This window comes from Peromyscus maniculatus, chromosome 1 (assembly GCF_049852395.1).
Source record: "Peromyscus maniculatus bairdii isolate BWxNUB_F1_BW_parent chromosome 1, HU_Pman_BW_mat_3.1, whole genome shotgun sequence".
Taxonomy (NCBI): Eukaryota; Metazoa; Chordata; class Mammalia; order Rodentia; family Cricetidae; genus Peromyscus; species Peromyscus maniculatus.
This window is the reverse complement of record NC_134852.1, coordinates 33,479,047-33,503,938: the sequence shown is the minus strand read 5'-3', so window position 1 is coordinate 33,503,938 and position 24,892 is coordinate 33,479,047. Positions and strand designations below refer to the sequence as shown.

The 24,892-nt window shown below is 41.1% G+C and overlaps 1 protein-coding gene and 1 long non-coding RNA gene across 7 annotated transcripts in view; one reads left to right on the top strand and one right to left on the bottom strand.

Annotated features, from left to right (window-relative positions):
• The window catches only part of LOC102903511 (cell adhesion molecule CEACAM1-like), a 179,374-nt gene that overhangs the window by 81,745 nt on the left and 72,737 nt on the right, over positions 1 to 24,892 (top strand). Inside the window, exons 8-11 of one of the 6 annotated variants that reach the window (XM_076574105.1) lie at positions 15,621 to 15,737; positions 15,951 to 16,098; positions 16,344 to 16,395; positions 18,393 to 18,541. The exons of 1 other annotated variant lie outside the window; for it this stretch is intronic. In XM_076574105.1, coding sequence (XP_076430220.1) covers positions 15,621 to 15,737; positions 15,951 to 16,072 — 239 coding nt within the window. In that variant the 3' untranslated portion in view covers positions 16,073 to 16,098; positions 16,344 to 16,395; positions 18,393 to 18,541. Of the gene's footprint in view, positions 1 to 15,004; positions 15,219 to 15,620; positions 15,738 to 15,950; positions 16,099 to 16,343; positions 16,585 to 18,392; positions 18,542 to 24,892 lie in introns of those variants that run through there. 4 more of the 6 variants (XM_076574112.1, XM_076574100.1, XM_076574114.1 and 1 more) reach the window with 4 other exon arrangements.
• The window catches only part of LOC143273868 (uncharacterized), an 80,282-nt gene that overhangs the window by 13,474 nt on the left and 41,916 nt on the right, over positions 1 to 24,892 (bottom strand). Inside the window, exon 3 of the long non-coding RNA XR_013052104.1 lies at positions 18,386 to 18,490. This is a non-coding gene — a long non-coding RNA (uncharacterized LOC143273868). The remainder of the gene's footprint in view (positions 1 to 18,385; positions 18,491 to 24,892) is intronic.

Here is a 24,892-nt window from a genome sequence, read left to right as displayed (position 1 = left end):
GATTATTTCCAGTATCTAATATGAATACTGCATAAACACTAGTCTTACTGTCTTGAATACAGGACAAATAGGAGGAAGCAATACATTTTTCATTGTAGAGACACTTTTCCAAGTAGTTTGTTTCCAAGGTTTTGATCCATAAATATAAATTTCATAGATAGAAAGGTCCTGTATTGAGTTTCTTACTACATTTGCATATCTATTCATTTTGTATGGGTGTTCCCCACCTATTTTGTGGAGGTCATAGGACAATTTGTGAGGGCCAGTTCTCAGGGGACAGGGAATTGAACTCAGGTAGGTGAGCAGGCCCTTTATCTGCTAAGCCATTTCGCTGTCCCTCATTGTTTGTTCATTTATGTCTATCTGTGTGGCAGTTGGGGCAGGTACTGGGAGGGAATAGGTCAGGCACACCTTCCCAACTGAGCCATCTTGGTGGCCCATATACTGAGTTCCTTTTTCTCATGCTCCTTGCACAAGACTCTTTTTTTCTGATAACTTTTTTTTGAGTAGCAGTAGTAGTAATAGTAGTAGTAGTGTGTGTGTTTGTGTGTGTTTGATTCTTAACTATTGAGTTATCTCTCCAGTCCCATAAACCAAATACATGGAGAGATAGCTCAATAGTTAAGATCCCTAGCAGCTCTTCCAAAGGACAGGGGTTCAATTCTCAGTACCCACATGGCATCTTATTACTGTCTCTAACTGAAGTTCCAAGGAATTCAGCACCCTCTTCTGTACAAAACATTCATGTGGTGTAGAGACATATAAGCAGCCAAAAGGCCAATATGATGCATCTGGCATCATAATAAAGACACCATTCGAATCTAATTTCAAGGTGCTTTCATCCTGTCTCCTAAACGTCTGATGACTTTCAGCTCTGCTCCATTTTAGGCCCTTGATCTATGTAGTATTGATTTTTTATATGTTGTTAAGTGAAGGCTTAATTTCATTCTTTTACCTTGATATCCCATTTTCTAAACATACCTTATTTAACTGATTATTCTTCCAACATTGTGCAGTCTTAGCAGCCTGATCAAAATTCATATGGTCACAAGGGGCAGATGGACAGCAAGAATGCCTTCCAAGTTCTGTAACTCAATAGGACAACTCTGTTTCACACCAATTAATTCAAAAGAGCCAGCAGAAATGAATGTTTTTAACAAACAGAAAAAGTGACAGATGAAATGCTGGATATGCCAACTGTGCATATCTGACACACATTATAATACATATGCAAAACTGTGCTCCATAAATACACATATTTATCATGTTAACTAATCTTTAATTTAATCATGGCTAGTGTTAATGAGCAATTCCAGGCTTTCCAATTCTAGTACACTGATCTGTATGTCTGCCTTTATGTCAGCAGTGGACTATATTAGCTTTGTACTAAAATTATGAAATCATGTACAATATCCTGCAATTTTATTGTTTTTTTTTTTCAAGATAATTTTATGGCCAGGTATGGTGGTGCTTGCCTCTAACCCCAGCTCTTGAGAGCAGAGACAAGTGGATCTCTGGGAGTTTGAGGCCAGCTTGATCTATATAGTGAGTTTCAGGACAGCTAGAATGGACTTTGCTATTTCTGTGCAAAATGCCACTGGGGTTTTGATCTGATGTGCATAGAACTGATAGACTGCATTCAGGGATATTGTCATCTATTAAAAAAAAGTCTTTCACCAAGCTGACTTATTCCTGTAATTCCAGCCACTCAAGAAGTTGAGGCAAGAGTATCAAGTTCTAAAAGTGCCTACCACAACCACTTCAAGGCCAGCCTGATTAATTTAGTGACATCCTGTTTCTAAATAAAAATTAGAAGGCAGAGCTTAGAGTACAGTTCAGTGGTAGTGCATTGCTTACAATGCACAAAGCCCTGAGTTCAATCCCAGTACTGCAGTACAACAGTGATAATGAGATTAAGTCTTCCAACCCATCAACCCCAATGGCTGTCATTTCTTGTCTTCTTTCATCATCTCTTATTTGGTAGTTTTCTGAGTGCAAGTCTTTTATCTCCTTGGTGGAGTTAATTCTAAGTATTTTATTCTTTTTTGTGCTTTCATAAATAAATACTTTCTTCATTTCCTTTCCAAATGTTCACTGTTAAGGCTGGGACTATTATTGCTTAGGGGCTGAACACTTGCTGGGCATGCATGAGGCCCTAGGTTCAAGCTCCACTACTGCTGGGAAAAACAAAAATCCAGTTGTTCATGGTCAATATTAGTATATAGTAATACATCTCACTTGGGCATGTTCATTTCATTAGCCAACAAATTTACTAGTTTTGCTCATTTAGTTCTGAGGACTTTCTGTAGAATGTTAAGGATTTTCTGTGAACAAGTTCCTATCATCTACAGACATCTTTAGCACCTCATAATTGGGCACTCTCCATTGAGAGTCAATAGCCTGGGCCTTCTGTCACTTAGATCACAGCCACAAGAGACCACTTATTCATGGCTGTCACGACTGAGACCCTGAGGATAAGATAGAAATACTGGATATTCACCACTCAAAATTGCAATAGCCCTGTCTCACATTTTCACAGCTTCACATGATTGCCTTGATGAAATTGATGGAATTCAAGTATTGGAAGGAAAGGTAGAACTAACCTAGAAACACAAAAGGACACTTGCTAAGATCATCACACTTCATCTCACTCAATCAGTCTTCCTCCAGCAAGGTGGGAAAGTGTTTATCAGCTGTTAGAGTTTCCTGGTAGAAATTTCCCAGTCACTTATGCATACTATCGTATATTCTGCAAATAGGGAAAGTTTGACTTCTTCCTTTCCAATTTGTATCCCCCTGATATTATATTGTTGTCTTATTGCTCTACTTAGAACTTCGAGTACTATATTGAATAAACATGGGGAGAGGGGACAGCCTTGTCTTCTTCCTGATTTTAGTGGAATCGCTTTGTGTTTCTCTCCATTTAATTTGATGATGTCTGTCAGATTGCTGTAAATTGCCTATATTACATTTAGGAATCTTCCATGTATTCCAGATCACCCCACGACCTTTGTCATAAAGGGGTGTTGGATTTTGTCAAAGGCTTTTTCAGCATCGAATGAGAGGATCATGTGGATTTTTTTCTTTCAGTTTGATATATGGTGGATTACACTGACAGATTTTTGTATTTTGAACCATCCTTGCATCTCTGTATGAAGCCTACTTGATCATGGTGGATATATATATATACACACACACACACACACACACACACACACACACACACACACACACACACATATATATATATATATATATATATATATATATATATATATATATATATATTTCATTCTCCAGGATGTGTCCATGATGGGCTTAGACAAGCAAGGTATTAGTAGAGGGATATACTTGTGAAGGTGAGCCTGAGATAGCCCTCAGGACAATATATATATTTACTGTGTTCTTGAATTCAGTTTGCCAGTTTTTTATTGAGTATTTTTGCATCAATGTTCATGAGGGAGATTGGTCTGCAATTCTCCTTCTTTGTTGCATCTTTGTGTGGTTTGGGTGTCAGGGTGACTGTAGCCTCATAAAAACAGTTTAGCAATGTTCCTTCTGTGCCCCGGCCAGCAGGGTCTTCAACGGGGACCTAAAGGGAGGTCCGGCGAATAAAAGGGACAAGGGACACAAAGAATGAGAGCAAGACAGGACGTCTGATCAAGCTCCAAAATTTTATTTTACTCTCAAGGCATATATAGGTAGGCAAAAGTGGTTGAGAGCAGGAAGGGACTTAATTATGGGGGTTGCAAGCAGGAAGGGACTTAATTATGGGGGTTGCAAGCAGGAAGGGACTTAATTATGGGCCGTTCGGCCAGCAGGAAATGTTATTCTGAAGGTTATCTATCTACCCTTGTCTAACTGCCTAATTGCTTAACTGCAGCTCATTCACCTGATATCTGAGAAGTGGTTCTGGTATCTGTGGGAAGAAGTCCTGGTGCTATGGAGACTCAAGCAAGGCCTAGATCTAAGAAAAGAGGAGAGAAACCCAAATATGGCAGCATGTGTGTCAAGGGTCGCTTAGGCTTATGGCTCCCGTCACTTCTGTTTCTATTGTGTGGAACAATTTGAAGAATATTGGTATTAGCTCTGCTTTGAAATTCTGGTAGAATTCTGTACTGAAATCATCTGGTCCTGGGCTTTTTCTGGTTGGGTGATTTAATGACTGTTTCTATTTCATTAAGTGCTATAGGTCTATTTAAATTGTTTATCTGGTCTTGATGTAATTTTGGTATATGTTACCTATCCAGAAAATTGTCCATTTCTTTTAGATATTCCAATTTTGTGGAGTAGGCTTTTTGAGGAATAACCTAATGATTCTCTAGATTTTCTCATTGTTTGTTGTCATGTATCCCTTTTCATTTCTGATTTTGTTTATTTGGATGCTCTCCTTGTGCCTTTTGGTTAGTTTGGGCAAGAGATTGTCTATCTTGTTGATTTTCTCAAAGAACCAACACTTTGTTTCATTCATTCTTTGTATTGTTCTATATGTTTCCATGTTATTCATTTCAGCCCTAAATTTGATTATTTGCTAGCATCTATTCCTCCTGGGTAAGTTTGCTACTTTGTGTTCCAGAGCTTTCAGGTGTGCTGTTAAGTCTCTAGTGTAAGAGTTCTCAAACTTCTTTATGTGGGCATGAATGCTTTGAATTTTCCTCTTAGCACTGTTTCATAGTGTCCCATAGACTTAGGTATGTTGTGCATGCATTTTCATGGAATTCTAGGAAGTCTTTAATTCTTTATTTCCTCCTTGACCAATTGGTGATTCAGTAGAGCATTATTCAGTTTCCATGAGATTGTAGACTCTAATCTTTGTTGTTGAAATATAACTTTAAGCCACGGTGGTCCAAAAAAATAGAGGAGGTTATTTTAAAATATTAAGGACCCACGTTAATAATATTCTTTTCGGGGGCTGAGAAGAGAAGCCTGTGAACATGGACAATTATTTTTTGAAAATGAATCTGAGGAAACCAAGCTCTTTCTTTGTCAGCTTTATTCCTCTGGGATAAAATCCTGTCTACAGAGCTACAGTGCTGTTCTCCTGCCTCACTCATTTCTTGTCTGATCTCTCTCTATATTTATCTATTGTCCCCTCTAAGTTCTATCTTAATTCTCTCATCTTAATTCTACCTCGACAGGGCCTTCTCATCTTGGCCTTACTCATCTAGTATTTCCCTATCTGGCTCTTCCTCATCTTCCAGCTTGTCCTCAAGCTCTCTCCTCAAAATCTTCCTCTATGTCTCCTTATACCTAACAGTCTCCAAGTCTCTGAGGTATTCAGTTATAAACCCAAGCAATAGCAATCCGCTGGCAGAGCAAGTCATCAGGCTTAAATTCTTACAGGTTCATAAAGGCAGGTAAGAGTTTTCCTCAAGGAGTGGGTATCAGGCTTTGTTTTACAACCCAAAAGGGAATGGTAAAAGAGGAGGTCAACTGAGAGCTAATGATTGGTTAGTATATCAAAGAAAGGGGATTTATATACTCAGTCTACATTCCTAGAAGTGGTTAGGTAAGAAGTTAGGAGTCTATAATGTTAGTGAGCTTGTATAAGAAAGGAGGGTCTCTGCTTAAATTACACAAGAAATGAAGCTATCCACCTGACCTAGGAGACAGGTGTTGTTTCTATAAGGTTATTACCTTAGTTCAGGAGATTGTTTGGCTTTTGAGGCTTGATAGGTATTTTAGATAAAAACATTGTTAAGAGTTCTTGGAAACACACATAGCATATAAGAAAATCATTGTAGGAACAAGCTAATATATATACAAAAGCTAAACTATCACCAAGACTTCTTAAACCATGACTTGAGCTTTAGAAAATTCCTTGACCTTTCCAAGTAGAAGCTTTTGGGATAGTAGCTGAATTCCATTATGTTTTCCTATGGATTACAGCAGTTTCAGCTTTTTTTCATTTATTAAAAAAAGGAGAATGTTTAATTCTCTCAAGGGTAGTGAAAAACATGAAAAAATTTAAATTTGGAGATGACTTGAAAAATGAGAAGTAATGGTTGCTTAATATTTATAATCCATAATCTATGTAGATGGCAAGCTGAGATTTAGTTTAGCCATCTAATAGGTGTAGTTATATATACTTAGAATATCTAAGTCCCAAGAAGGGAGCAGAGGAGTAACATACAAATCTATCATTAGGGCTGGAGAGATGGCTCAGTGGATAAGAGCACTGATTGCTCTTCCAGAGGTCCCTAGTTCAATCCCCAGCAACCACATGGTGGGTCACAACCATCTATAATGACATACGGTGCCCTCTTCTGGCCTGCATACATGCATGCAGAATGCCGTATACAAGATAAATAAATAAATCTTTAAAAAAATCTATCATTAGCTGGTATAGCAAAATATGGTCAAATGTGTCTAAATACTATAATTGTGACTTATCAAAAATGATTAGTTTGGAACATAACTCTATCAATCTCTGATTAGTGGTATTAATTTGTTTAAACTCTATTTTGAAGAGGCATTGTTAGATAAAGAGTTACTTGAGTTAGTCATGAGCACCTGTGGGACCAAAGCTTCAATTAAAACTGACCTAATAATTTAAATTTGTAATCAAGGCAATATTGACCCATTTAGCTATGGGAGGACTGTGATAATCTGTGTCAGGGTATACATAGCAAGACTTATATACACAACAGTGTCAGAAGTACTTGAGGAGAAAATCTGATAGGATATACATTTCAGGATCATAGGCAGAATTTATAGAATTAATAATAGAGCGTTTTTTTAAGGGCAGTCCAGCCCCTGGGCTGGGGAGTTCAGCACTGAAAGAGTTGTAAGTCACAAAGGGGCTGTAGAAATCATTCATGGTTACTTCCTGCTAATATGGGGCTGAAGCTGAGGGTCTTGAAGGCTGGAATGCAGTGGAAACCCAGGAAGAGCAGGTCGTTTCAGGCTCTGTAAGATATGGGTAGCAGGATTTTCTGTCTCATGAGCTAGAGGGCATGATGCAGGGCTGAGCTGAACAGCACATCCATGTAGGATGGAGGATGGAGGATGGGGTGCAGACCTGCAGCTAGACAGCATGTCTGTGGTACAGAGGCTGACAATGTGTAACTCGTTAAATCATCAGAATTTCTGCTGGAAACAAATATGTGTATTAGAACATGCATTTGAGAAGTTTTAAGGAGGAAACTTTTTCTCTTAAGTGTATCTATGGAATATTAAATGCATGGTTTTAGCAGATGAGAGAAGGGGATGTCAGGCCAGGGAGGGAGGGAAAGATCCACTTTCCTAGAGAAGAAAAAGAAAATTTGTAAGTGGAAGACATAAACAGTAGTCAGGCTGCATTCCTCCTGGTCCTTCTTGGCTTGTGAGCGTTGGTGAATTTAGATCTCCTGAAACTTATAAGAACCTTCTTAAAAGACAAAATCTTTAGACATATGATAACTGGTGATTTGTCAGAGCAAGATTATGAATCTTTGGAGTCTCAACAAAACCGCAGGATCGTCAGAGAATGAAATCTGAAATGTTTCATTTATGATATATCTCAAGTCTTGATTATCTTTTGATCAAAATTAATAAAAATTCATTTAGGACAGGATTATTTCTAATCATATTTGTATATGTTTTGATATCATTGATGAACAGAGTTCATCAAAAGGATCTGAAATTGTATCAATTTGTTCATAAAGTCACAGCTCAATATTTAAGTATCTAGAGGTAAATAACAGCCTGTATTCAGACTGGCAGCTTTAGAGCACCTTTGTCCTGCAGCGGCCTAGAATATGGTATGACCAGCCAATCCAGGATTCATAAAGATGGGTCAGTATGCTGTGAAAATATGTAAGCATATCCTCTTTTTGACATTATGAAAATATCAGGACCTTTACAAATACAAGTGAGAAGGTTCTGGAGGCTTAAGTGTAACTTTGTGGCTTGGCCTGTAGATAATAAGGGATGCCTGTAGTGGGAGATATGAAACATCAAGCACCAATTGTTAAGAGCTCTTGAAGTATATGTAAGGCTTGTGTCCAATTGTGAGCTCTAGGCCTTCTTAAAATTGAAAAGCAGTGGAATAAATGGTGTATTATTTCTTTATTTCATAGCCAAAATCATAAGGATGTAGGCCTCATGGGTGAGCTTCCATAGGGAGAGAATTTGTAATTGTTGGACAGACATTAGAAAGTACCAGTATAGACATATCTGCCGATCTATAGACTCATAGATTTTATAGTTTGTTATAATTATATTGTCACCTGTGATATATATAATTAGGTTGGTGTACTGTGAGAAAACTATAATTTACAGATAGTTCTGATAGTTAATCTGTATATATGATGAGGCACTCAGCTCAATAAATGAGTTCTGGGTAAACAGAACTCATATTTCCTGCTCTGCTTGTCAGCTTTTGACTTCCATTGTGTCAGGGTTAGAAGGCAAGCTAAAAGTGAAAGGCTGACGATATTTAGGGTGAGGAGGAATGGTAAAGAAGCAATCTTGTAAGTCTATGACAATTATATTTTGGATTCTAGGGGTGGCTGAGGAAGATGGCAAACTAGACTGTGAAGCTTCCCTTGGCTCCAATAAAGTTCATTTAATTTTTTAAGGTCTTGTAACAGCCTGTAAGCCTGATTTTTTTTCTAACCAACAAATATTGGGGTGACTCAAGGGATGGTGAGAGGCTTTATATGCCCTATTTTTAAGCTTCTCTTCCACCAGACAAGTAGCAGCTACAATTCTCTCAGCATTCAAAGTCCATTTTTTAACCCAGATAGGAGCATCAGATATCCATGTGCTGTGGGATGTTCTGTATGTCCTGTGGGAGCCCTTCTTGGGTTCTTTGTGGCGTTACCCAGCAGGTCCGCATAGAGGATGATTAGGACCATGCGCCTGAGTACAGGTGTCTGAGATGGTCTGCACTTGGCTGTGCTGGGGGATGGTCTGTATGTCAAGTTGTTCTGATTGATCAATAAATAAAACCTGATCGGCTGTGACTAGGCAGGAAGGATAGGCGGGACTAACAGAGAGGAGAAATAAAAGGACAGGAAGGCAGAAGGACTGACTGCCAGATGCTGCCAGCACAAGAAGCATGTGAAGATGCTGGTAAGCCACGAGCCACGTGGCAAGGTATAGATTTCTAGAAATGGGTTACTTTAAGATATAAGAACAGTTAGCAAGAAGCCTGCCATGGCCATACAGTTTGTATGAAATATAAGTCTCTGTGTTTGCTTGGTTGGGTCTGAGCGGCTGTGGGACTGGCAGGTGACAAGGATTTGTCCTGACTGTGGGCAAGGCAGGAAAACTCTAGCTGCATCCATGTAATGGGGATAGCAGTCAAGAGTGGCCCCTCAGATTAATTTTGATACCCTAGGGCATTTCTGTCATTTATAATTTCTAGAATAATGGACTCAATTATGCCTCTGGTTTGTTGACCCAAGTTCTTTTAAGATTAACACCCATCTATAGCATTTGAGCTGATATTAGTCCATAGCAGAGATTAATGATACACAAATTAGGATGACCTGTGGGTAGAATAGGCCGTAATTTTATATATCTGACTGTTTTAATATTTCTTAGCTTTTGGTTACAATATTAGCTTGACCTAGGTCTTTAAGAGACGAAGGAGTAATAATTGTCTTAAGTACTTGGCCAATCATTTTCTAAAATGTAAGAAAAGTCTATGCTTATGTCTAGCAAATGAATTATTTTCTTTTCCTGTATTTTAAAGATTTAATTGTTCTTGAATATTTAATTACCTGAACCCAGATGATCATAACATTAGAATCCAAACTGGCAGCTCCCTTAGACGCTGCCCTGTAGAATCTGAACTGTTTTTGTAGGAGGTTTACAATAATCTTAATTTTCCCAGTAAAGTCAGGATCAATCATTCCTGGGACAATTATTATACCTTGTACAGTGGAGGAGCTATGGTCTATTATTAGCCCCAGTGTCTCTTCTGGGGGAAGTCTATAGACTACTGTATTAATGCATACCTAAGTCTATATCTAAAGCCTATATATACCAGATTTCAATAACCACTTTTTCCATAGTTCTTAGGTATACATCATCAGTATCTCTAGGTTATTTACTGAGATTTGGGTATCATTTATACCATATCTAGATGTTTATATGTTACATTTATCTACCCCAATAACTGGCAATTCATATATCATAAGTTATTTTTTAACTTTCCTAAATGGTATCTATATCTAAACTTTTGTACCCTTACAAAAACTTTACATCCAAAAGCATTTATGCATTCAATTAGTCAGGAGACATAGGAGATGGATTATTGAGAACAGCCAATGTAAGGTGAATTTCTTTTAATGAAGAAACAGTAAAAGCTTATTCTGAAATCTGTTTGGTGAGCTATCTTTTATTCAAATTGGATACCAAGGCAAATTATCTTTAGACCTGGTAAATGGAAATATAATCTAAATGATCTCAAAGTATAATTTGGACTAATTAATTCCTGGCAGCCAGAGGCTTGGGATAGTTTAAAGTGGGAAGCTTAAACATTTTTAAAATATCATGGGCGAAGTAAGGAATTTATTATGCTAATATTTAGCAATTTTAGCCTGTTTCTAAACATAGATTTGTATAGAGAATTTGATCATTTACAAGATGATCAAGCTTTAACTTGTATCCTAAAAACTATCTTTAATAATTTATAATTTATATACAACTTATCCTTAAGAATGTAGAGTTTAGGTCGGCTAATCATGTGCATTTTAAAAATGACTACTGGTGTTAATCATGTTTTTGTTTTCTGTTTGTGAGACAGGGTCTCACTATATACTCCTGACTGGCCAGTCTGGAATTCCCAGAGTAATGGAATTGAAGGTGTGCACCACCATGCCTGGCCTATAAGCATTTTTTTTCTTTTTTTCATTTTGGGTTTCTTGAGACAGGGTTTCTCTGTGTAGCCTTGGTTGACTTGGAACTCACTCTGTAGACCAGTCTGGCACCGAACTTACAGAGATCCACCTGCTTCTGCCTCCCTAGCGCTGGGATTAAAGGCATGTGCACCACCCAAGGCTCCCATAGTATTTCTTTATGTGTTGTTCTAGATAGATTTCCAGTTCCTGTGATGAAATGCCACAACCCAAACCAACTTGGCAGTTAGGGTTTATTTGGCTTAAATGTCTTGATCAGGGTGTGTCATTGAGGGAAGTGTAGGCAAGAACCATGGGGAAATCATCCTGGCTTGCTCCCACAACTTGCTCAGCTGCTTTTCTTATAGAGCCCATAAGAAAGGGGCTATCTGCAAGGGGATAGCACCGGGTCCTCCTCCACCAAACAGTAATTAAGAAAATGACTTGCCGGCCATTGTGATGGAGGTAAACCTCAACTGAGGTTTTCTCTTCCCATGTGAATTTAGTTCATCAAATAGACAAAAACTAAGCAGCATATCTTTATTGGTCATCTGTTCCTCTTTCTTTAAAAGGAAATTCAGGTCTTTTCCTTCTCTTTGGATTGAGCTGCTTGTGGTTTTATTGTTACTATTGTTGAACTGTGAGAGTTCTTTATATATTTTGGCCCATGTTCAGATGTACAATATGCAACATTATTTGGCCCTTGAAAATGATCTTTCCCCTTTCTTGATCCATGATCTATTACTTGTTAATAGTGCTTAAAATGGCCTCCCAACTGAACTTAGTCTGTACAAATAGAGTGTGATCTTTGATGTCTGTGAACAAGACAGAATGATTAAGTCAACTATTTAACGCCCACTACACATTTATCTCCCATTTGTTATGGTGAGACATTGGAAATTTTTCTTGGTGACTCTGAAATATACACTGCCATTGACTACAATTGTCTATGGGTTACTTCTAACCTGCCTCTCTTTCCAGTGTGAAATTTACATTCTGCTTCTGAAGCTCTTTTGTGTTTCCTTCCCACAGTCTGGTTAGCCTTATTTTACTTATTTATTTATTTATTTATTTATTTATTTATTTATTTATTTATTTATTTACTTGTTTGTTTATTTATTATAAAGTGTTCTGCCTGCACATCAGAAAGGGACACCATATTTCATTATACATAGTTGTAAGCCATCATGTGGGTGCTGGGAATTGAACTCAGGGCCTCTAGAAGACCTGCCAGTGCTCTCAACCACTGAGTTATCTCTCCAACCGCAGTACAGGGATCATTTCCTGCAGGCAAATACTAATAGACACTGCTTGGTGGAAGGTCAGGTCATTGTTCACATTTAAGGTTAATTTGAAGGCATAGCAATGATCATTTACCATGTGTCCTATTATAGAAAAAGTGAGACAGCAAACACAGTCATTGAGTCAGGGTCACATAGGCCATCAGTGGCACAAGCTATCTGTCCAAAAGCATATCTGCAGGTCCCCATTATGGAGACCTAGTAGGTGGCCTTCACTCCTCTAGATCATTTCATAGACTCAGGATTCTTTTATTTTTTGAATGTTAATCTTTTTTTTCCTTTTATTTTATTTTACAATACCATTTAGTTCTACATATCAGCCATGGGTTCCCCTGTTCTCCCCCCTCCTACCCCCTCCCCTTACCCTCAGCCAACCCCCCCATTCCCACCTCCTCCAGGGCAAAGCCTCCCCCGAGGACTGCGATCAACCTGGTAGACTCAGTCCAGGCAGGTCCAGTCCCCTCCTCCCAGACTGAGCCAAGCATCCCTGCATAAGCTCCAGGTTTCAAACAGCCAACTCATGCAATGAGCACAGGACTCGGTCCCACTGCCTAGTTGCCTCCCAAACTGATCAAGCCAATCAACTGTCTCACCTATTCAGAGGGCCTGATCCAGCTGGGGGCCCCTCAGCCTTTGGTTCATAGTTCATGTGTTTCCACTCATTTGGCTTTTTTTTTTTCAATAATTGAGTAAAACCGAAATTTATTATAAGCCACAGTCGTCCTAGGGACCTCCATGCTATATATATATAGCCTCCATGGTTCTATGGGTTGTGGTCTGATTGTTCCTTATTTTATATCTAGAATCCACTTATGAGTGAGTACATACGATGACTGTCTTTCTGGGTTTGGGTTACCTCACTCAGGATGATTTTTTCTAGTTCCATCCATTTGCCTGCAAATCTCATGTTTTCATTATTTTTCTCTGCTGAGTAGTACTCCATTGTGTATATGTACCACATTTTTTTCATCCATTCCTCCGTTGACGGGCATCTAGGTTGTTTCCAGGTTCTGGCTATTACAAATAGTGCTGCTATGAACATAGTTGAGCATATTTCCTTGTGTGGTATGATTGAGCATTCCTTGGGTATATGCTCAAGAGTGGTATAGCTGGGTCAAAGGGAGATCAATTCCCAATTTTCTGAGAAAGCATCATACTAATTTCCAAAGTGGCTATATAAATTTGCATTCCCACCAACACTGGAGGGGTGTTCCCCTTGCCCCACATCCTCTCCAATATAAGCTGTCTTCAGTGTTGTTGATCTTAGCCATTCTGACAGTTGTAAGATGGTATCTCAGAGTTGTTTTTATTTGCATTTCCCTGGTGACTAAGGATGTTGAGCAATTCCTTAAATGTCTTTCAGCCTATTTGAGCTTCTTCTGTTGATAAATCTCTGTTTAGCTCTGTAGCCCCTTTTTAATTGGACTATTGGGTATTTTGATGTTTATTTTCTTGAGTTCTTTATATATTCTTGATATCAGCCCTCTGTCAGATGTGGGGTTGGTGAAGATCTTTTCCCATTCTGTAGGCTGTCATTTTGTCTATTGACTGTGTCTTTTGCCCTACAAATGCTTCTCAGTTTCAAGAGGTCCCATTTATTAATTGTTGCTCTCAGTGTCTGTGCTACTGGTATTATATTTAGGAAGTGATCTCCTATGCCAATGCGTTCAAGACTACTTCCTACTTTCTCTTCTATCAGGTATAGAGTAACTGGATTTATGTTGAAGTCTTTGATGCACTTGGACTGAATTTTTGTGCACGGTTACAGATATGGATCTATTTGCAGCCTTCTACATGTTGACAACCAGTTATGCCAGCACCATTTGTTGAAGATGCTTTCTTTTATCCATTGTACAGTTTGGGCTTCTTTGTTTAAAATCACCTATTTGTAGGTGTCCTGATTAATGTCAGTGTCTTCAGTTCGGTTGCATTTGTCCACCTGTCAGTTTTTATGCCAGTACCAAGCTGTTTTTATTACTGTAGCTCTATAGTAGAGCTTCAGGTAAGTGATTATGATGCCTCCAGAGGTTGTTTTATTATACAATATATATAATATATTATATATATTCTTTTGGCTATCCTGGGTTTTTGTTTTTGCATATGAAGTTGAGTATTGTTCTATCCAGGTCTGTGAAGATTTGTGTTGATATTTTGATGGGGATTGCATTGAATCTGTAGATTGCTTTTGGTAAGATTGCCTCTTACTATGTTAATCCTACCTATCCATGAGCATGTGAGATCTTTCCATTTTCTGACATCTTCTTTAACTTCTTTCTTCAGGGACTTAAAGTTTTTGTCATATAGGTCCTTCTATTGCTTTGTTAGATTTACCCCAAGGTATTTTATATTATTTGTGGCTATTGTAGAGGGTGATGTTTCTCTGATTTCTTTCTCGGCCCATTTGTCATTTGTATAAGGAGGGCTACTATTTTTCTTTGAGCTAATCTTGTATTCTGCCACATTACTGAAAGTGTTTATCAGCTGTAAGAGTTCCTTGAGAAAATTTTTGGGGTCACATATGTATACTATCATGTCATCTGCAAGTACTGAAAGTTCGACTTCTTCCTTTACAATTTATATCCCCTTGATCTCCTTTTGTTGTCTTATTGCTCTAGCTAGAACGAGTAGTATATTGAATAAATATGGGGAGAATTGTCAGCCTTGTTTTATTCCTAATTTTGGTGGATTTGATTTGAGTTTCTCTCTGATTACTTTGATGTTGGCTGTTGGCTTACTGTAAATTGCCTTTATTATGTTTAGTTATGTTCCCTGCATTCCTGATCTCTCCAAGACCTTTATCATGAAGGGGTGATGGATTTTGTCAAAGGCCTTTTCAGCATATAATGAAATGATGACGTGTTTTTTTTCTTTCAGTTTGCATATATGGTATATTATATGGACAGACTTTCATATGTTGAACCATCCTTGTATCTCTGAGATGAAGCCTACTTGATTAACATGGATGATTGTGTGATACGTTCTTGAATTCAGTTTGCTGTGTCCCAGGGATGGTGTCAAGGGGCAGGACTCTTTGGGTATGGAGCCTCAATATTCTTTCAGTTAACTCCTGGCCACAGGAACCAGAGAGGTGAATATTTATATTGACCACTATTAGGACAATGAGAAAAAGATGTGATCATTAAAAATAACTGTAATTTTAATGTAAAAAATGCTATGTGACTTTCTCCCATCTTCAGAGCCTTCCAAGGACTGCCAGAGTAGATATGATTTAGGCTGCAGCTTAAAGCACACTCTCTCCCCACCTGCCAGGACTTGAAGGAACACACAAGGCCAGCCTAGAAACATAGTATTTACAGGAGTACTAGGAGAGAATATCCTGCTTATTGCCTCACCTCTCCTAATCTACCTTCTCACATGAAGTATACTCCCCAAAGGAACAAACAGATGTCAGACACAATCAGAGAGTTCTTGTCCACTTGCTCGGTGAGGATGAATTTATGGTGATGCTTCTCTTTTCTGTTCATGACAGGTGAACATCGACCTTCATTAAGGGGTATTATTGGCATTGTTGCCCAATGTCTGATGGGGCTGATTGCAGTAATATTTGTACTGGTTATCCTATCCTGTGGCACAGCCGTCGTGGCAGGTGAAGTGTCTTACACCCTTCCATTCCCTCCATGTTTGGGAAAGGGAAAAGGCTTCCTTCACTTTGTGTCTGGACTCCATCTTCTTCTCTGCTATGTGTGTGCTGTGTTGCTCATATCACTGCCTTCCTATGTCCTGTACCCCATTGTCTGTTGGTTATGGTCACTCCTTTCCCTGTGAAGTTTGGAGATAAATTGACTTCATCTTTCACCAGGGAGCCACAAATTGAGAACAACGTTAAACAGATGGACAATGAGCCAACCAACCTCAATGAGCCAACCAACCTCAATGAGCCAACCAACCTCAATGAAACCTCAAAAGCAGCCTCAAATGTGAAACCTCAAAAGAAAAAGAAGGCAAAAGTAAATTCTCAATCAAAGTACCATCCCAGAACCAGTTAGAAAACAGCTAATATGATGGGGCAAAAGGATCAAAGGCTAAGAGGGGCTGGTTAGATTGGAAAAGGAGGCAGCACCAAGAAAGGCAGTGGCAGCCATGGTGTGAATGCACAGCAAGGACACCAAGCAGCTCCCAGGAAACATTGGCTGCCAGGGTCCTTCCCAACTGAGGAACCAAACAACAGTGACAGTGTCTCCCATTTCTTTAGGGCAAGAAGTAAGAGCATGCTCAGTGAGGACAACTGGACCCGTCCACCCTCAGTAAGTAAAGGCACTGATCCTCGGGAATCAAAGGTCTCACCACCTGCCAGTCCTTCCATGGCATCCTGAACAACAGCCACTGTCTCCTGTCTGACTTACAGAGCAGATCTTCTCTTCCCAGACTCTGGCTGGCATTTTCTTTAGGCTACCAAGTAGCTCCCAAATAAAGACATGGAGACTTATTATTAATTATGAATGCTCAGCCTTAGCTTAGGCCTGTCCAACTAGCTTCTTTACCTTAATTTAAACTATTTCTATTCTTCTGTGTTTGCCTCAGGCCTTTTAACCTTTCTTTCATTCTGTATGTCCTACTTTCCTGCTTCCTCCCTGTCTGTTTTTCTGGCCCCAGATGTCTCCCTGGCTTCCTTTTCCTTTCTTTTTGAACCTAAATACCTCCTCCTACTTACTCTCCTGCCTAGATGTCCCACCTATCTATCCTCCCTCACTATTAGACATTCAACTTTTTCTTAGAAAGTCCGGTGTCTTGGGCAGTCAAGATAAACCAATAACACATGTTTACATAGTTATACAAACACAACACATTTTTGCGTTGTTTAACAAATATTGCACAACACCAGCCCTCAGGTACTGTAGGTCCTCAAGGCCTTCGCAGCCACAGCAGAACAAGTCAGTGCTGAAGGGAGACTCAGTCCACCTACGCTAGGCCGGCATGAGGGAACCACATGTCCAAGATCAAGTTCCTGAACCTAATGCCTTCCCTGCTGTGCGTGAAGGTTTTGGTCATTCATTCTCCTTTAGGGGGACTCTCTACTGTGTGTGTCTGGGTCCTCACTCTGCTCCTCATTATCAAAGGAACATGTCAGTCACAAATACCACTGAGGAAAGGATAATCAAGGCTTTGTGAACTGGAGAACTCCTGAACTGAATAATCCAGGTCTCTGTCCTTGTTACCTCTCCTCTGGTTCTAATAAGCTAGGTCTGTGAAACAGACTCTGTAGGAGTCTGGAATTGGGCATGACAGCCCTCACCCCCCACCCCACATCTACCACCACTTCCTGCCACCTCCTTCAGCTACAAATCACAAGTCTTAGATGAGCTTTTCACTTCCATGATCTGGTGACTTTTCTCTTGCTTCCCTGGGTCACATGACAACTCTCCTAATGAGGTAAGCACTGCCACTTTCACTGTCTGGAGAGATGGGGACACTCAGAGCCACAACTGTGTGTCCTTAGTTCCTCGTGCAGCAGACGAGGAGCTGCACCCTTGTAGTCTGGCAGATGGATTCAGACAAGACACATCCTGTCGTGTAGAAGACTGGCAGGTTTCTTAGAGAATGATGGGAGGCATGCTCAACAGTGAGGGTGGACATTGGCCAAAGGGCCACTGCACATGAAAGCCCCTCAAGGAGCGAGAGTGGACAATGGCCAGGGACCACGGGCTGCATGTTAAAGTGGGCCGGGTGCTGTCTTCTAAAGTCTCTAGCACAGGAGGCCTTCATGAGATGTTTTTCTGTGCAGGACAAACAGACCATGTGGGTTGACTCTAAAGGAGGGGACTATTGTGTGTCTCTGTTCCTTTCCAGAAGGCTCCAGCCACACAGTAACTTATATTCTTCTTAGCAATTGAGTTGGTCACTTAGAGAATTTAAAGGCTGGCAATGTAGTCCTATTGCTAGAGTGCTTGCCTGGCTGCCCCTGGCCTAGGTTTGATCCACAGAATCACAGTGGAGCACACCTGCAGTCACAGCACTTGGTCCCTGGAGAACATGGGGACTCCCTGGGCTACATGAGAGCCAGTTCACATCAACACACACACACACACACAAACCAGGATTAGGGCAGATGAGATGGTTTAGTGTGTGAGGTGCAGTTTACAAATCTGACATCTGAGTCCACTCCCCAAACCCTGAGGTGAATGGAGAAGCCCCTCCTGCAAGTTGTCCTCTGAGATGCACCCATGTTCTGTCTGTCTGTCTGTCTCTATCTTGTGTCTCTGTCTCTGTGTCTTGAGACTGACTGTACGATCATACCTTTCAGGTGGATGGAGCTTCACATTATTTCCTGGAAAACAATGTCCAGCAACACAAATCCCTAATTTCAGTCTTCCCATCTCCACCAGCAGCAGCAACGGGCTTCTGAAATAAAAAAAATCAATGGGACCTGTCCCATTAGCTGCTGCACATGTATTCCCAGTTGCCTGCCCCTCATTGATGCAGGGTGGGGATGGGGGTGAGGGTGCAGAGGGTCCCCAAAGATACAACCATGAAGCCCCAGCCTTCAGAGTCAGCAGAGAGAAAGGCAGATAATGGATTGGCTAGCCTGTGGCTAACAGGAAGGGAATGCTGGTGAGGGATTGCCCCTTTAGACCACAGGGCAAGAGCACTTTATGAAGTTCACTGTAACCGGGAAGCCGACTAAGCAGTGATCATAAACCTGGCTGTGGCAGAGAAAAATGGGCTGTGGTAGGGGATGACTTCACTGGGGAAAGCCCTCTGACAGTTAGGAGACTATGTGTGTAGGTTCTTGGCATGCGATCTCTGCCATTAGAAAAATGACAATGTAGAGTGGCTGGTGTACAGTTCTAGAAGTTCAGTGGTAGCCACTCTGCACCTATTTCCTGACATGAAATTTTTGCTGTACACATTTTTGCGGGCCATGAAATCCAAGGTCCTGCAAACTGGAACTGTCTTTGTTGGTCACAGCTGCAGTTCCATGGTGGAGAGATACAATCTCCCAAGTGTCTCCATTTGGGATTCTATTTCACCTCTCAGCTGTGACTTGTTCTCTACTCCCATAAAGCTAAGTGGCCAAACCTTCAGCAAGCACATGAAGCACTCCTCGACATTTGCCCACTCTGTTCTTAGGTCCTCCTCACACACACTACTGTCTCCTTAGCTCCCCCAAACTAGCTCCTTCTCCTACTGGGGAATGTCTAGCATCCTATCACATACTCCAGATTCCTCTCTTGCTCATACTTCCTGCTCTTGTCACCACTTAGCTCTGTGGGGCCTCTGTTCTAATTGCATCTGTCTCCCTGTACACCTCTGCCCCACTGCTGTGACAGGAGAGAAGTGACTGAAAAGGGTGCATCAGGAAAGAAACTAGTTGACCTGGAAGACTCTAAGCCTGTCCCTACCTGACTTCATACAGTCGAGCATACTCAAGAGATGCCAGGAATAGGAGCTGGAGAGGTGCTTCGGTGGATATAAGCACTTGGCTGCTCTTCCAGAGGATTCGGATCCCCATCAACCACACAGCTAAAAACCTTTTGTAACTCTGGTGTCAGGGAATCTGACATTTTCTCTTCCCTGGGGCTACCAGACATATACATAATGTATAGACATACATGCCAGCAAACCACCAACTACCACCAGTATCACCAGCACTACCGCCACTACCACCACCAACATTCACATACACAGGCATAGAGGGACAGGCAGGGAGTGTACACAAACACAGATCAGTGACTGCTAAGTAAAGTCCTACAGAGGGCCTTGTGGATCCTAGCTTCTACCTAGGAGCTCAGTGAGATCAAAGGAAAATCCGAATGTGACCACTTTGCATTCATAGTTACATCTGTGCTGACACATATGGACCCCGGTCCTGGATCGAAGCCATGATTATTCTTCCTCTGTGTCTTTATTTTGCTCTTTGGGGCTCACACACCTGTATTCTGGGTACTTTCTTCTGTTATATTCATGCTTGAGATCCATTGTTTGAGAAATAAAGCAGTGGCTGCCCACATTTCTATGTTCCCCATGGTCTCATGCCCTGGTGAGGTCTGGGCTCATTTATCATGAGCTGACCTCACCACACAGAAAGAAACCAAATGATTTTGTTGCCATCTTGGCTGGTGACTTCATCAAGATAGAGATGACCATGTGACTGGCCATTATCTTGGTTAGTGACTATTGAAATAGTTTCCAGTAATGAGAACCCTCACAGGATCACTGCACTCCTAGGACTTCCTGTGCCACAGGCAGTCAGGTACACATCCCAGTCCTCCTCTTCCAACTTTTCCATTTTAATTTCATCTTCTGTATTCCTAATGGGATCGTGGAATTGGGAGACTCAGAAGAGACTCCCACATGGGCTCTATTACCACATGATAAAAATCGACACTTGTGTCATTTCATTGTGGGAGAAGGGCAGTTCAAGACATGAACTTTCTGGGTAACAATTCTGGCCCTCCTGGAACTTGCTCTGTAGACAAGGCTGGCAATAAACTCATTCAGATCTGCCTGGCTCTGCGTCCGGAGTGCTGGAAGTAAAGGTGTGTGCCACCACCACCCACTTTCTATGTATCTTAAGGAGGGTATACCCAAACTCCATGGTGCAGTTTTTGGATTGGCACATTGTTTTGCAGGATATATTTACAGCTTTCTATAGGAGTTTTCCCAGCCATGTGCCTCCAACAATACCCACAGGAGCTAACACTTTCAAACTTACAGTCTTTTTATGGAGAAAATAAAGAACCCTGTTTCTAATATAAAAATCATAAGATGGTTAATAAATGTCACCAGTATAAAAAATTGGACACTTATAAGTATATACACAGTAATATATAAGACTTATCACTCCTAAATTTTGAAGACGATGGAGAGCCAGAGGTTCTTTTTTTTAATACCAGGAACTTCTGATTTAAGGATAGGATTGGAGGAGGAGAAATTGACTTTTCTACTGTGGGGCTAGAAGTTCCTCTTTTCTAATTAAAACAAGGGGAAGAAAAGTCTTCTATGATCTAAAACTGTAATAACAGCTAACATGTCAGTATATGTGTGTCTTTCCTTCTGGGTTTTGTATACAGAGAGTATTCCCTCACATCCAGGTCATTTTTGATAATATGCTAAGACGCTTACTAAAATGTGAACATTTTTTTTTCAGTCAAGTTAGAAAATGGATATAAAGTCCAAGCAAAGAGTGTTGCTTTATACATGAATCACAGAAAACTTGGTAAATAAAAGGATATGTGAGCTGGTCTTAATTTGTTATATTAATCTAATCATGTAGAGTGGACATGACTTTCTTTTAATAAGGAGGTATTGCCAAGCAGATCTCTTCTGAGTCAGTCAGCTCCCATACTGAGGACTCCTACTGTGCCTGTTTGGAAAAGATCAACAGCTGGGCATGTGGAGAGCTGGTTCTTTGAGAGGGTAAATAAGATTGACAGGCCCTGGGCCCTACTAACCAAACAGAAGAGAGGGAGGATCCAAAGTGACAGAATCAAAAATGAATAAAGAAACATCACAACAGACACCAAAAAAAAAAAATTCAGAATATTGTAAGGGACTACTTTAAAAATCTATACCCCATTAAGCTAAAAAATCTAAAAGAAATGGATGAATTTCTGGATTCACCAAAACTACCAAATTTTAACCAAGAAGAGATCAATCAAACTAACCCGACCCAAAAACAACAAAATAAGATTCTCTGTTCGGGTCTGGCAGTGAGTTGTGGGGCACACTTGTAGAAGTTTAGGGGCAGTGTACTGGCTAGTAGTACATCAATTTGACACAAGCTAGAGTCATGAAAGAGAAGGGAGCCTCAATTGTGAAAATGCCTCTGTAAGATCCAGCTGTAAGGCATTTCTCAATTAGTGATCAATGGGGGAGGGTCCAGCCCATGGTGGGTGGTGCCATCCTTGGGCTGGGGTCCTGGGTTCTATAAGAAAGCAGGCTGAGAAAGCGATGTGCCTCAAGCCAGTAAGCAGCACCTCTCCATGGCCTCTGCATCAGCTCCTGCCTCCAGGATCCTGCCCAGCTTGAGTTCCTGTTCTGACTTCCTTCAGTAAAGGACAGTGATGTAGAAGTACAAGGCAAATAACCCCTTTCCTCTCCAACTGGCTTTTTGGTCATGGTGTTTTGTTGAAGCAATAGAAACCCTAAAACAGGCAGTGATCCTGTTATTTCCCAGAGAAGGAGTTTAAACAAAAAGCACCATCCACAAAACATCCAGGAGTGGTCTGGGCCCTCCTTAGACAATTCTACCAGGCAACTGAGTGCTCAGGAACAATGTCAAAACCTTCCAGAACAAATGAGGAGGTGAAGTCTTGTTCCTGTCTATCTTCAGAGAGGTGAAAACCCCTAAATGAAATACCGCCAAAATCAGTTTCAGAATTATAACCTTGACTATGTTTCAGAATGTGTGAGTTTAACATTAGAATATCAACCACTGCCTTTCAGAAAAATCAACATATTAACCAGAAAACCATCATCATTTGAAAAGTAGGCTTTTGATTCATGCCCACATATGATTTAGGTACCATAGAAACAGATTATGAAAGAAGGAGACCATTTGGATTGATACAGACATCTACTAAACGTGAATTTAAACACTGTGATAAGCCTGTGGTTTTGGACTAAGTCCTCAGGTCAATATGGAGTCACTCACACTGTTAGCCTAATTTTCTTAGTAGTGCACACATGTCACCTGTGGACTGGTGTGTGCTAGTTAGAGAAGGCAGGCTTTACGCAGTCATAGGTGTTGGTCCTGGGTAGCAGATGGGGTTGAACAAACCCTTGAGTTTGAGATACCTCACTCATGTTTTCCACCTGTAAATTCTTCCAGAGTACATTGCAGCCCCACATTTTCTGAACCTGTCCTGATTTTAAGGACAGTCTCATTCTAGACACAGGAATAGAAGCCAGTGTCTGTCTTTCACACAATTATGATTTTGTCTTTGACAAATTGTCAAGTATCAGGGTCAATGGGGACCCATGAGAATACTGCCTGACAGCAACACACCCACCTCCTACAGACATTCTCTCTGCCCAGCCCGTGGGAACATCACAAAAGCAGAGAGCGGGCAGAGACAAGCAGATGCAGGTAGGCCTGTGGCAGCAGCCTGCGGAGGTAGACAGGCCCAGCGGCGGTGGCCGACAGGGACATTCAGGCCCAGCGGCGGCCCACAGAGGTGGAAAGGCCCATCTTCAGAGATAAGCAGACAGAGGTGGACAGGCCGCGGCGGCGGCACCGGCGGCCGACAGACACATTCAGGCCCAGCAGCAGCCCACAGAAGTAGACAGGCCACGCGGCGGAGACAGGCAGACGCAGGTGGGTCCGAGGCGGCGACCCGTGGAGGTGGACGGGCCCAGTGGCAGCGGCCAACAGGGACATTCAGGCCCAGCGGCAGCGGGCAGAGACATACAGGCCCAGTGGCGGCCCACAGAAGCAGACAGACCCAGCGGCAGCTGACAGGGACATACAGTCCCGGCGGCAGAGACAAGTGGACGCAGGTGGGCCTGTGGCGGCAGGCTGCAGGGGTGCACAGGCCCGGGGATGGAGACAGGCGGACACAGCTTGGAACGGGGACGCCCCTAGCCCCAACACCTGGGGAAGAGGCTATCTCCATGGGTCGGAACCAGGGCGAGTCTGGGCACTCCGTCTGGGGACAACCCAGGGCCCAACTGCTGATCCTGTGAAACCCAACAACTTGGAGGTGTTGGTGAGACTACCCTGCTCAGCTGAAACCCATCTGGGAGAGGATTCAGATGCCTACAGTTTGAAGTCTGAAGAAACAAGATCAGCTGAGGAGTTGACAAATGAACAAAACGTGACCTGGGAACACAGAAGAAGGCGCCACACAGCCACTAAACCAGATCACCAGAATCATAAGTATATAATTCACCGACTGAAATCAGCTGTCCCTGAAGAAACAGCCCAATAGCACCAATTTAACCAAGAACCCCTACTAAACCAAGACTAAAAATTAGAACAAGATAGGCACTCTCAGACACAGACACCACCTACACCGAGCAGAGGAAAAGAAGAGTCGACGCCAGTGCAAAAATACAGGCAACAACATAAAGACCTATATGGCAACATCAGAATCTAGTGATTCTACACCTGCAAGACCTAAACATACCATGACAGAAGAAACAGAAGAAATCAACCCTAAAAATGACTTTAAGAAGATTATAGAGGCCCTTAAAGAAGAAATAAAACATTCCCTCAAAGAGGAAATAAAAACTTTCCTTAAAGAGGAAATGAAAAACTCCATTAAAGAGGAAATAAAAAACTCCCTTAAAGAAATGGAAGAAAAAACGAACAGAAAATGGGAAGAAATCAAAGAAAGCCAAGAAAAAGCAATTAAACAGATGAAAGAAACATTCCAAGATCTGAAAAATGAATTTGAGACAATAAAGAAAACACATGCTGAGGGAATGCTGGAAATAGAAATCCTGACTAAACGAACAGGAACTACAGAAACAAGCATAACCAACCGATTGCAAGAGATGGAACAGAGAATCTCTGACACTGAAGACACGATAGAGAAAATAGATTCATCAGTCAAAGAAAACACTAAAGACAAAAAAGTCGTAACACAAAACGTCCAGGAAATTTGGGACACCATGAAAAGACCAAACCTAAGAATAATAGGGATAGAAGAAGGAGAAGAATACCAACTCAAAGGCACAGAAAATATATTCAACAAAATCATAGAAGAAAACTTTCCTAACCTAAAGAATGAAATACCTATGAAGATACAAGAAGCTTACAGAACACCAAATAGGCTGGATCCAAAAAAAAAAAAAGTC